Source organism: Schistocerca serialis, chromosome 4 (genome assembly GCF_023864345.2).
Source record: "Schistocerca serialis cubense isolate TAMUIC-IGC-003099 chromosome 4, iqSchSeri2.2, whole genome shotgun sequence".
Taxonomy (NCBI): Eukaryota; Metazoa; Arthropoda; class Insecta; order Orthoptera; family Acrididae; genus Schistocerca; species Schistocerca serialis.
In genome coordinates, this window is record NC_064641.1 from 467,758,077 (window position 1) to 467,771,082 (window position 13,006).

Sequence of the window (13,006 nt, forward strand, 5' to 3'; positions counted from 1 at the left end):
TTTTTCAATATAATTTTGTGCTAGTGCCAGTCTGCCTTTTTTTATCCTCTCTGGTTCAGCCATCATCAGTTACATTAATGTCCAAATAGCTTAAGCTCACGACTACATTACTGTTTCATTTCTTAATCTCATTTCCTCAGCATCAACTGATTTAATTCAACTGCTTTTTACTACCCTAATTTCAGTTTTGTTGATGATCATCTAATAATCTCTTTTCATAACAGTGTCTATTTCGTTCAGCTGCTCTTCTATGTCCTTTGCCATCTCTGACAAAATTACAGTATCAACAACAAAGCTTAAAATTTTCATTACTTCTCCATTAGTTTTAATCGTATTTCCAAATTTCTTCTCAGTTTCCTTTACTGCTTCCTCAGCGTGCAGATTTAATAACTTGGAGGTAGGCTACAGCCTTATCTCACTCCCCTCGCAACAATTGCTTCCCTTCCATGTATTCTGGCTGCAGCCTAGTAAGTTAAATAACCTTTTTCTCCCCATACCTTACCCTTGTTACTTCAATATCTAAGAGAGAGCAATCCAGTAAAAAAAATGAAACTTTCTCTAAATCTGCAATTGCCTCTCGTGTTCCCACATTTCTTCGAAACCCAAAATAAACTTCCCCAACGTCAGCTTCTACCAGGTTTTTCACTTATTTATAAATTAATTTATGTTGATATTTTGAAATCTTGGCTTTGGTTGTACTCTCACTTGTCAGTACCTGCCTCCCTTGGAATTGTAATTACTACATTCTCCTCGAAGTACAGGGAGTCAACAAAAATATGGAAACATCAAAAACACAATCCATTACCATGCCTAATATGGTGTAGGAAGAAAACAGGCCCTGTATGGTTCTCAGGGGAATCTTATACCATTCTTCTTGAAAAACAGTGGCAAATTCAGGTAATGATCATGGAGACTAATAGCAATCATGCACCCTTTTCTCCAAAGTAGATAACAAAGCCTTGATAATACTGAGTTCTGGTGACTATGGTGACCAGGGGAGATGTGAAAATTCATCATCGTGCTCCCAAAACCTGTCCTGGACTATGTGAACTGTGTGAACAGAGATCCTGACATCTTGGAACACACCATCACCACTGGGGAATAAACACTGTACTATGCAGTGGACCTGATCAGCCAAAATGGTCACATAATCCTAGGCAGTAATGTGACCTCACAGAGCAACCATGGAGCCAATGGAATACCACAATATAACGAGCTCCTCATCCAGACAGTGATGGCCCAAGGAGTGTTGACTGTTTATGGTGTCATCCCCTGTCTTGATGCATCATGTGGATGCAGTATGGGGGGGTATGTGGTCAGCACACTGCACTTCTGGCCATTTTACCATCTACTCAGTCAAGTACCTCCTCAATTGGCATCATGAGGCTTAGAGCACCCCACACTAATCTTCTCACCATGGATAAATCCTTGGCAGTACTGGGAATCAGTCCCAGGTGCTCGGCATGCCAGCCTTCTACAATGACCACTCATCTATGAAGGTGGATGAGTACCACATTATGGCTACTGAAATCATGACCAAACCCCTGCTGTGCTTCTTGGGATGTAGACTCGGCTACAAGTAAGAAAAGTGTGAAACTACACTCATCCGATCATATTACTTTCTCCCATTGCTTCATGGTTCAGGTTTTAAAGCTTTGGCACCATGTTTTACAGTTGTGGGCATTTGCATCACTGACAAATGGTTTTGGAATTCCAGCTTGCTCTGCAATTTCTTACTTACAGAGCTCCCTTTGTGTTCTTTTGGTGCTGACAGGGTTCACGAGTGTGACATTCAGTCCTGCAATGACTTTTGCAGCTGTCATCCTCTTTATTTTTCATCACAATCCTCTTCAATGACTGACTGTCATGACAACTCAACACACACTTTCATCCAAATTGTGACTTAGTGAATAATGTTTTTCTGCTTTCCCTGTATGCACCATAAATCTTCAACATGGTGCCTCTTTAAACACCAAACACTTCAGCTGCTTTGCTTATGGAAGCACTCACTTAACAAGCAACAACAAATGTTTGTATCCACTTAGCTCTGACATAAAGCACTCACATCTACATAGAACACTATTCTGACTGTGACTTTCAATGTACTGAGAACACTGCACAGATGCCATTCGTGGTCAAATACAACAGTGCAACCTACAGGCATGGATAGCATCTGCATTTCAGTTGAAACATGCATTTCTTGCAGTGTCTGCGTATTTTTTTTCCAACTCCTGTATTTCATATCCCTTTTATATATTGCACACCCAATGAAATACTTTTCTTGTGGCTGGCTCTCCCAAGGATCTCAATATGGAATATCATGTACTCAGGAGTCATTGTTTTGGCTTAAATCTTTCAATGTTCAATCAGATTCTTCTCATACTACTGCATCTCCCACCTCATCTTCGTTTACTCCCTCTTCTCCTTCCATAACATTGCTTTCAAGTCCATTTCCCTTGTACAGTCCTCCTATACATTCCACTAACCTTTTGGCTTTCCCTTCCTTGCTTCATAACAGTTTGCCATATGAGCTCTTTATATTCATACAGGTCCTTCTTCATTCTCCAAAGGTATCTTTAATTTTCCTGTAAATGGCAAATATTTTTCCCAAGGCATGCGTGGTTTTACATGCAATCATCAACAAACTGATACATAAAGTGAATAAGCACACACAAACATCATTGTTATCGATGTCCAATATGTAAAAAATAGTAAACATCCATGTGCTTACAAACATCTCAGTTCATCTTGATCCCTCCTTGTTGGAACAGTGGTTTCAAACACTTGGGATGGAACAGATGCTGTAACAAATGTCAAATTATTTTTTGTCAAATTATTTTTTGCCAAGTTCATTTAAGTTCATAATAGTGTCTTCCTCATCCTTCTTCTTCTTCTTCTTCTTCATCTACAAAGATACTCTGAAAGTCACCGCATGGTGCGTGGTGGAGGGTACCCTGTATCACTACTAGTCATTTCCTTTCCTGTTGCACTTGCAAACAGGGTAAGGAAGAAACGTCTGTCCATACACCTTCATATGAGCCCTAATTTCTCTTATCTTCAGGGTCCTTCACACAACGTATGTTAGTGGCAGTAGAATCGTTCAGCAGCTGGCTTCAAATGGAGGTTCTCTAAATTCCAGTCCACTTCATGGGCATTTTCCACAACTTGCTCGTACTGTGAAACTTCATATCTACTTTCAATTGTACTCTATTCTGCTTCTTAAAAATTTTATGTCTATTTATTTATAATTTATTTTGTACCTACTTCCTATGTTACTCTCTTCTCCTTCTCTGTTTCAATATTCTCTCTCTCTCTCTCTCTCTCTCTCTCTCTCTCTCTCTCTCTATCTCTCTCTCTCTCACACACACACACACACACACACACACACACACACAAACACACACACACACACACACACACACACACACACAAACTTCCACTTCACACCCACCTTCTTTCATTCCCTACCTGTATCCAAAAAAGGAATTGCATTTCCTGACTATCATGCCTGTTACCATTATGACTATTGATTATATGCCACTTTTAATTTGTTTCTCATGCTATGAATAAAAAAGAAACAACTGAAACGAGTAAATGTCAGAAACTTCAGACATACCTGCATCATGACAGGTTCAAGAGACAGAAGTCGCCCTTCAATGCGTTGATAGACTATTGAGCATCCCAAAAGTAGTATTCTGGGGTTTGTTAATCGAGCAGCCATGGACCTATGAGCCACATTTTTAGTACACACAATTCCATTTACTATACAGCTTTCTTGTCGATTCCCTCCAGGTACCTTCTTGAACTGGACGTATCTACAAACAGGACAATTAAAAATAATTGTGACAGGCAAGTTATATATTATAAAGCAACTAAACATTGTAATTGAAAATACAAAAGTAAAAAACTAATTTTCAGCAGAATTTGTAACAGAAGAGGAGCACTGGCCTATCGACTGCAAAAACAGGACCAATATATGACTGTCTACAGGCATAGAAACCTTGCGATTTAGGAAGCAGCCCAGCCAGTGCCAAACACTTAAAAACATTTCCACATTTCTCTCATAGTCACCTCAAATGTAAAGATGAGAGGCAATGTCCATGCAATTCTCAAGTTATCTTTCCCCCCTCACCCCGTGTGTGGATGGTAGGTGGCAACTTTGAATTCTTCCATGGAAACTCGTGTTTTTTATTGCAGATTACAATTCTATGGCAAAATCTACATAGATCTAGTCCAAACCATTTTCTTTGTTTCAACATATATGGCACTGTATTTGGAGGCATAGAAATTGGTACCCAATCATAATTTACAACATACTACTCAATGGCTCTTGAATATCCAATGGCATGTGGGTCTCCACCTCCATGCGAGGGTAGGACAGGCCAGTATATCATAACTTCTAATTGGAAACCCCATTCGCAACAGTGTATTCCTCCAACACAATGAACAGAGGACTACTTGACATGTTACTGTGGCCATGGCTCCAGGTGAATGCTATTGTACTTTTCCAGTTAGAATAAGCATTCAAACATAGTACAGCCAACTTCAATACACTTAGTGTTCCACTTTTCAAATGACCATACACAGCAGAGAAGCATATTTGCGGGAATGGCAGCACAGGCATTTTTGATTCAGTTGACCACGTCTTCACAGCCTGTTGGTATTTGCTGGTACACTGTATCATTTAAATATTCTGACAAAAAGAAATCCAGCAACGTTAAATCCAGTGACATAGCAGGCCAATTAATAGGGTAACATCTGCCGGTCTACCAACAAGTGTAAACACAGTCTAATACCTCATGTGCTTCAATTGTGTAATGCGAAGGGTAACTGTCATGCTCGACCCATATAACGCTTGTCCACAATAAGTTGACAACTGGTGTGGTGGCTGTCGGGAAGGGCAGTGCCCCCGCATAACAGATGCCAAGGGGAGAGGAGTAGTGAGAGGAAGGCAGAGTCTGTTGCTTGTAATAGTGCTGGCACCACTACCTGCAAACTGTGCTTAACACAAAATCGGAGGTGACATTCGTAGAAATATTGTCCACTTAAGTGATACTCCCGTCGAATAGGAAATCACCTGATTTGTGGACACATTCATTTTCATGAGTTTTACCTGTGACTTCTGAATTATTCATTCATCACAAATAATGAAAAATGAAAGTTGATTAATGTACAACTTATGATACTACGAATCAAAAATCAAAAACTGATTTTTGGAATCTGTTTGCACACTACATTTATTAAACACAGCACAGCAGTAATGTCTACCAAGTGTAATTAACTGTGCCTGAAATAACCATTCCATCATAATTGTCGTCATCATCATCATCATCATCATCATCATCATCATCGCCATTACTCGAGAGCGTGATACTGATGATAACTTCATCGATAACCATTGGCATTATTCCATCTCATGTCCAAAACTCTTGCTCTAGCTGCTGCACTTTTCCTGCAGTAACATTGCCAGTCCAGTGCACAACTGAAAGGAAAGCAGCATTAACGAGATTCTGCAATCTTTCTTTTGACATGTCATCAGTAACATTTTCCTCACTGAAATTGTGTTTCATTTTGGCCCATGCCAGATCTGTTGGATTTAGACAGCAGTTGTACAGTGGTAAAGGGACTATTTTGTGGCCTCTGCTCTCATAGTTTTTAACCATGATGTTCATTTTCACAACTGATTTGTTTTACTTTACTTTACATAATAGTTCAGCCATCCTAATAGAGTCATTGCAGTTTATTCGCTTAACTCAAAACCACTCTAACATCATAATCCTGAAATCACATTTATTAAGCATTCTGTTGAACTTCTTGCTGTGCTATGGTGCATTATTTATACAATCACATAATTGGGTGTAATACACCCCTCTCCCCTCCCATCGAAGTTACTTTGTTTCAACAACTTCTAGAAGTTTGCAGGTTAGTGGAAACAGTTTCTTGCATGAAATTTCCTGACAAATTAAAAGTGTGTGCCAGACTGGGTTCCTAATTTCGAGTCTTGATATGGCATAAAGTTTTAATTTGTCAGAAAGTTTCAAATCAGCACACACACCGCTGCAGGGCTAAAATTTGTTCTAGTTTCTTGCATCTTGCTGAAAATACTTGCCACATTTGTCATTTCATGCAAGTTTTTCTCAAACTTATAGAAGTTGTGTGTGTTCAGTACCAGTGCATAAATATCAGTGTCGAAAAGGAGAATGCCGCAAAGACAGATGGGTTAAAACAGATGTACCACTGGAGCCCCTAAACACACATAATTGGCACCACCAGTCAATTAAGTGTGAAATGTGTTAACTAGTCAATTTGTTTCACCAGAAGGCAAAATAGAATGGCAGTACAGATGTCGCTAAATTTTAGCTGATTTTTTTTATGGTACCTTAAACATAAATGCATTACATTTGTGATAAAAGTAATAAAAACTGCTTGCAAAAATTGAAGAGTAATTAAAAGACAGTTTCTTGATGAGACACCACATCACATTTTTGTTTCCTGTTATTGGATAGTTGATTATACAAGAGAGACAAAACATTTGAAATTTGTATACGACAACCTCATAGTTTTTAATACAGGCGAGTCTTCGGATTAATTGAATAGTGCTTCAAGGTAACATCAATATGTACTCCTCCAACATTTTTTTCTGTTTATTTATTTTTGTGTTTTGTTGCAGTTTTTATTCATTAATAATAACACAATGACAGTGAGCACTGCTCTGATTTTTGAGAATTACTGCTCTTCTGCAAAAGTACTTGCAGCAAGTTCCTGAACTAAGCTTGCCCCAGTGACTTGAAGAAGTAAACTTGAGTAAGTTTTTGTTCTAGTGCAAAAATCTCAGCAAGTGCTTACGGAAGTTATTTGCTAGTGGACACAGGCCTTTCATAATAGTTCACGTCTAAGAGGCAGCTTAACGTTGGCAGCACTTGGAAATAAATGAATATCTTTCAAGTAGTTCTGATTTTCCTTGCTTCTAGCAGCACTAGCGAAACTGTCAAGTTATCACCACCAAACAGCACATTGTCGAATGTCCAGGGCAACATCCTGCACTAGTACCGGTAGTTCCTGTTCCAAAAAGTTTGATATTTACATACTTTCAATGTACTGTCAATAAAATATAGACCAATGAGTTTGTTCCCCATGACGCCACACCATACTTTAACTGACCAAGGATGTTCATGACCAACTTGCCACAATCAATGGGGCTTTGTCTACACTCTAGTAATGCGAGTTATGCTGGTTAATGATACCATGGTTTGTAAATGTAGACTCATCAGAAAATACCTTGGCAAAGAAAGTGGGGGTCATTTGCAATTGTTAATGTGCCCATTTACAAAACACTACCCAGTACCATGAAGTTCATGATGCAATAAAACGTGGTATGGATGATACTTATGATGATGATGATGATGATGCAGTATTGTGACAATACTACTTATGGACATACTGGAATTGTGGTGTAATTGCTGGGTGCTTATCCATGGGTTGTGGTGCACTGCTTCTAGTAAAGCTATTTCATTAGCTTCTCCTGTAACATGTTAGTTTCGTTTCCTTTTGCCGGTCTATATGCTGCAATCAGACATAAAGGTGTTCACAATGTTGTAAAAGACTGCACGAAAGTGAGCTTTCTCTGGAAAATGTTTGGCATACCAGGCAACAGCAGCCTCAACATTTCTTTTACATTCTCCATACATCAGAATCATTCCAATTTTTTCTTCTGTGTTTGCAACGTTCATTGTCCTCTTGCATGTCTGTTCTCCAAATGATAGGTAAGTGTGCAGACAATAAACACTGTAGAAGTATTATAATGTTTAGAGCTGCTACCTGTTCTACATCTGCACAGTACATGAGCTCCCGTCGTAGTATGCTACATGGCCACAGTGGTGTGTCGAGCAGTCCTCTGTTCAATATACAGCAGGAATATAATATTGCAAATGGGCTTTCCAATTAGAAGTTATGAAATACTGGCCTGTCCTACACCCTTGCAGCATAGAGGTAGAGCTGTACATGCCATTGGATATTCAAGGGCAACTGAGCAGCATGTTGTTAATTACAACTGTGTACCCATTTCTATTCCTCCAATTACAGTGCCATCTGCGGCAAAATGAAGAAAATGCTTCAGACAAAACGTGTAGATTTTGCTGTAGGATCATAATCTGCAATAAAAAATGGGAGTTCCCATTGAAGATTTCAAAGTTGCATCCTGCCACCTAGGCACGGAGTGGGGAGACAGGTTGAGTGTGGTATCGTTGGATTTCTCCTCTGAGACAAACAAATTGCCATTATAACTTTTTTTTATCCGATGTGTAGTTTTCGAAATATTTCAATATCTTCAGTTAAAATGAACATACTGTATATAGGTTGAATGTTAATTGTTGTATATATTGTCACATAGTTGTAAAGAGGTGTATACAGGTCTTGTTGAGAAGAGGTGTATACAGGTCTTGTTGAGAAGAGGTATAGACATGTCTTGTCATTATTATAGTTGCCAAGGCATTAGTCTCATGGCTGCTGTCAAAAGAGACAGAGGCTGCTTTGTGTGTCATTCAGCACAGTGTGAGTGCACAACTAGAGAGCAATGGATGCAACATCCTAAATTTGTGAATTAATACATAACCAGCTGCTGTGATGTGGATGACAGATGGGAGAAAGTTTACTTGAAGATGGTATCAAACAGGTGAGGGTTACTTGGGCTGAGCAGGCACATGGAAGAACCTGAGTCCTTCGAACATATATAACCTCTTGTATGTGCCATACAATGACAAGAAAATAGTGTTTTGCAGACGAGTCCAAGTAGCAATGCAAGGTCAGCTCACGCATGCTTTGGATATCACCATTAATTAAAGCACATATCTAGGATAATAAAGTTTATTTCAGAGTCCAATACCAAAATTTTCATTCCTTGAACTGTGCCGAAGGTATCACTGTATATCATCACTACATATAAACTGATGCTTACATCAGATGTATAAACAAATCAGTTTTAAGAATACTAGTAACATTAGTATGAAGTTGGTACAATCTTTAGATTCATACTGATTTTTATGCACAGAAATTTACAGTTAACAACAATTTTTTAAATTTATTATGCAGAGAGAAAATATGATAAAAAGTCTATACAAACTTTTCTTATGGGAACTAATATGTACTCTACTATTAATTTATTCATAGATTAACAACACAATGGTTAAACATGGTGAAGCAACGCTCTTATTTCAGTCATTTGCTGTTCATCTCAATGAAGTGACAAGGCAGATCAACATAAAGCTATGACAAACAAGGATGACAATGAAATGTATTTTATATTCCATGCTTAATTACATGTGGTGCTGTAATAAGTAGTCTATCGTTCAGTTCAGTTCAGTTCAAGAATAAGATACATTAGAAATGAAATCCAATCTACTTCTTAATGCACAACCTGATACAGAATTGAAAAGTGTTATCTTTGATGTTATCAGATATTGTCAAATTGTAACCATATACATATATAAATCCGAAAGCAATGTTTTCAATGAAGTACAACATATAGCACTGAAAGCACATTTATTACGAACACCAATGTACAGCCACAACAGATCTGAATTCCTGAATCAAGAGTGTTCCTATTTTTACATACTAAAATATTCCAGCATATACAATAGTGCTTGAGAAACTTTTCCAATAGTCCTTCGTTCCGCATGGGTAAAAGAATCCAAACCAAGTCTCCCAGGCTTTGTTTCACTGCCCAGTGCTTCATGTTACAGCACTCTTGGTCTTTCTCTTGGCTGTCCAGGGTCTGTACGTGAGTCATCTGCCTTGCTTCTTCAGTTCTGATAGTGAAATTTTTCATGTAGCCATCCTGAGTATCATCCCACTGAAATGGGTACGGTGTATCCATTATGGTTTTGACCTCATGATTGTGGAGCCTACTGTGTCTGGTTTCACCGTGTTGTATGCAGATGTCCCACCATGCAATACTGCATCTCAGTCTCCCTACTTGAAATCAATGTAAATCGATAGCATACCTGCTAATGAATTATCATGGCATTTAGTGAGGCAAGTCATCTGTTTGGAGTAGTCAGCTTTCATCCTGTGGGTTATGTCACAATGTGAAATCACTTCTGATGCTAGTCTTGACAAGAAACTTTTCTGCGATGAGAGACCATCACAGGGAGTGCTGCGTGCTTCAGATTATGACTACTACAAAGAATTTTGCAATTTATGGAGCTTTGGTAGTCAGCACAGCTTTGGTAATGGCATAGCAGGTGAGGTAACCAGTGTTTGTTAGTTACATGTCCCATAAGGCACTCGATCAGTTCTTTTATCAAATGATGTGGAAAAAGTGAGCTTACAGTATACGGTATGTGATTAATGTTAACATTACCATACATATTAATTTTTTTCCTACTCTTGCAACTACACTTAAAAACTTTTTTACATGCTGCCAGCTTTTAAATTAAAAAAATCATCTAAGGAATAGAAGGAGTCGTCCAGAAGAAATGATTTTGAGATAGATTTAAAATCTGTTTTGCTACCTGTCAAACATTTTACGAATGTTGTTCAATAAGTAATGCCCCACATATTTTTTCTCAGAACATATTTATTGTTAAGAGTCAGAATTTGGTGACAATATACAACAACATGTTTTGTCCAAGTCCTATGTTTCTATGTAGTCTCCATCACATTGTTGGCTGTAAGCCAGTGTTGTGGAAGAGCATGTATTCCCTGCTTGTAAAAGCTCATCCTGTAGGTGCAGCCATGTTTTCACTGCATGAGTGACACTCTCATCATCTTCAAAGTGTGTTCCCTTTAGAGAATCTTTAAGTGGCCCGAAGGGACGGAAGTCCAATAGTCTGATGTGCCAGATCTGGACTGTACGATGGATGAGGCAATGATGTTCAACCCAATTTGGCAATGTGTTCCCAGGTTCTCAGACTTGTGTGTGGGCATGCAAAAGGTGTACAACTTTACTTCCGCAATTTGCTGATAGGTGGCAACAGCGGCAAGTAGTGCTCGAAAGAAACATATCGCAAACAGCAGGAAGTTAGCTTGGACCTCGGTCAACATAAGCTCATTCAAACATTAGTTGACTTGTCAATGTGTCAAAGTTGTTCTTGATTGAAAATGTCAGTTTAAGAGCCCAATTCTCGTCATTTGTGGGATGTGTTACGGTTTTGTTTCAATATGAAGAAAACAGCGGCTGAATCTCATCAACTGCTCTCAAGTTTGCATCGTAAGAATGCTATTAGCGAAAGAATGTGTCGTGAGTGGTTTCAACACTTCAAAAATGGTGATTTTAATGTCATAGACTGGCATAGTGGTGGAAGAGAGAATGTTTTCGAAGATGCAGAATTGGAGACATTGCTGAGTTAAGACTTGCGTCAAACTCAAGATGAATTGGCACGATTAGTGGGAGTGACACAGCAAGCCATTTCAAAATGTCTCAAGGCTATGGGCATGATTCAGAAAGAAGCAACTTGGGTCCCGTGTAAGCTGAAACCAAGAGACATTGAACGGTGTTTGTGTGTTTGTAAAAAGTTGCTTCAGAGGCAAAAATGGAATGGGTTTCTACAGCACATTGTGACCGGGGATGAAAAATGGGTTCATTATGAAAACCCTAAACGCAAAAAATCATGGTGATCTCCCAGCCATACTTCCACGTTGATGGCCAAACTCAATATTCATGGCTCCAAGATCATGCTCTGCATTTGGTGGGACCAGCTCGGTATCGTGTACTACGAGGTGTTAAAATCACGTGAAACAATCACAGGTGCTTATTATCAAATGCAATTAATTCGCCTGAGCAGAACATTAAAAGACAAACGACCGCAATACAGAGAGCGACAACGCTCGACCCGGTGTTGCAAAAGAGGTCAATACATACTTGGAAACATTAAAATGAGAAGTCCTACCCCACCTGCCGTATTCTCCAGACATTTCTCCCTCTGACTATCACCTGTTTAGATCAATGGTGCATGGCCTGGCTGACCAGTACTTCCAATCTCATGAAGAAGTCACAAATTGGATCGCTTAAAAGATGTACAATTTTTCCGATGTGGGGTTCATACACTGCCCAAAAGATGGGAGAAAGTAGTGGCTAGTGATGGAAAATACTTTGAATGATACATGTGTAACCAATTTGTTTAGTTAAAGCCGCAAATGTTGAGGAAAACACAGTGGAAGCAAAGTTGTATGCCTTCTATTATCATGCTGGAGCAAGATTTCTTCTGGATTCTTGTCAGATTGAACACGTTGGAAATGGTTCTTGAGTTTATTCAGAGTCTTCCTGTATGCCTCTGAATTGGTGGTTGACATTCTTCACATTACATCCATGAGAATGATGCCATCACAAACCCAGAAGACTGTCACCATGACTTTTCCAGGACAGGAGGTTGTCTTGAATTTCTTCCTTTGTTGTGAATGAGGATGATGCCACTCCACAGACTGCCTTCTTGTTTCCGGTGCAAAGGGGTTCAAATGGCTCTGAGCACTATGGGACTTAACTACTGAGGTCATCAGTCCCCTAGAACTTAGAACTACTTAAACCTAACTAACCTAAGGACATCACACACATCCATGCCCGAGGCAGGATTCGAACCTGCGACCGTAGCGGTCACGCGGTTCCAAACTGAAGTGCTTAGAACCGCACGGCCACACCAGCCGGCCAAAGGGATGCAGCCACCTTTCATCCATCATAATGATGTGTGACAGAAAGGCCTCTATGTTGGTCTCAAAATGCTCCAACAATTCAGATGAAATAGCCTTTCTTTGAATCTTGCAACCCAATTTGAGCACCTCTTTCAACATCTGAGAGTGTCAATGATTGCAGATGCACTTCCAATGTTGCCCGATAACTGTAGAGCCAATTGTCGAGTTGTGATGTGCTGGTTGGCATAAATAATGGCATCTGCACGATTCAGCATATCTGGAGCAATGGCTGCGACAGGACATGCCAAACATGGCTGATCATGGAGCTCTGTTTCTTCATTTCTTGAGGCTGAAACTTTCTTCAGCCATCGCTCAACTGTATTAA

General features: G+C 39.3%; 1 protein-coding gene across 2 annotated transcripts in view; it reads right to left on the reverse strand.

Annotated features, from left to right (window-relative positions):
* The window catches only part of LOC126475111 (1-phosphatidylinositol 3-phosphate 5-kinase), a 372,610-nt gene that overhangs the window by 202,960 nt on the left and 156,644 nt on the right, over positions 1–13,006 (reverse strand). For both annotated transcript variants that reach the window (XM_050102696.1, XM_050102695.1), the window contains exon 11: positions 3,617–3,815. In XM_050102696.1, coding sequence (XP_049958653.1) covers positions 3,617–3,815 — 199 coding nt within the window. The remainder of the gene's footprint in view (positions 1–3,616; positions 3,816–13,006) is intronic.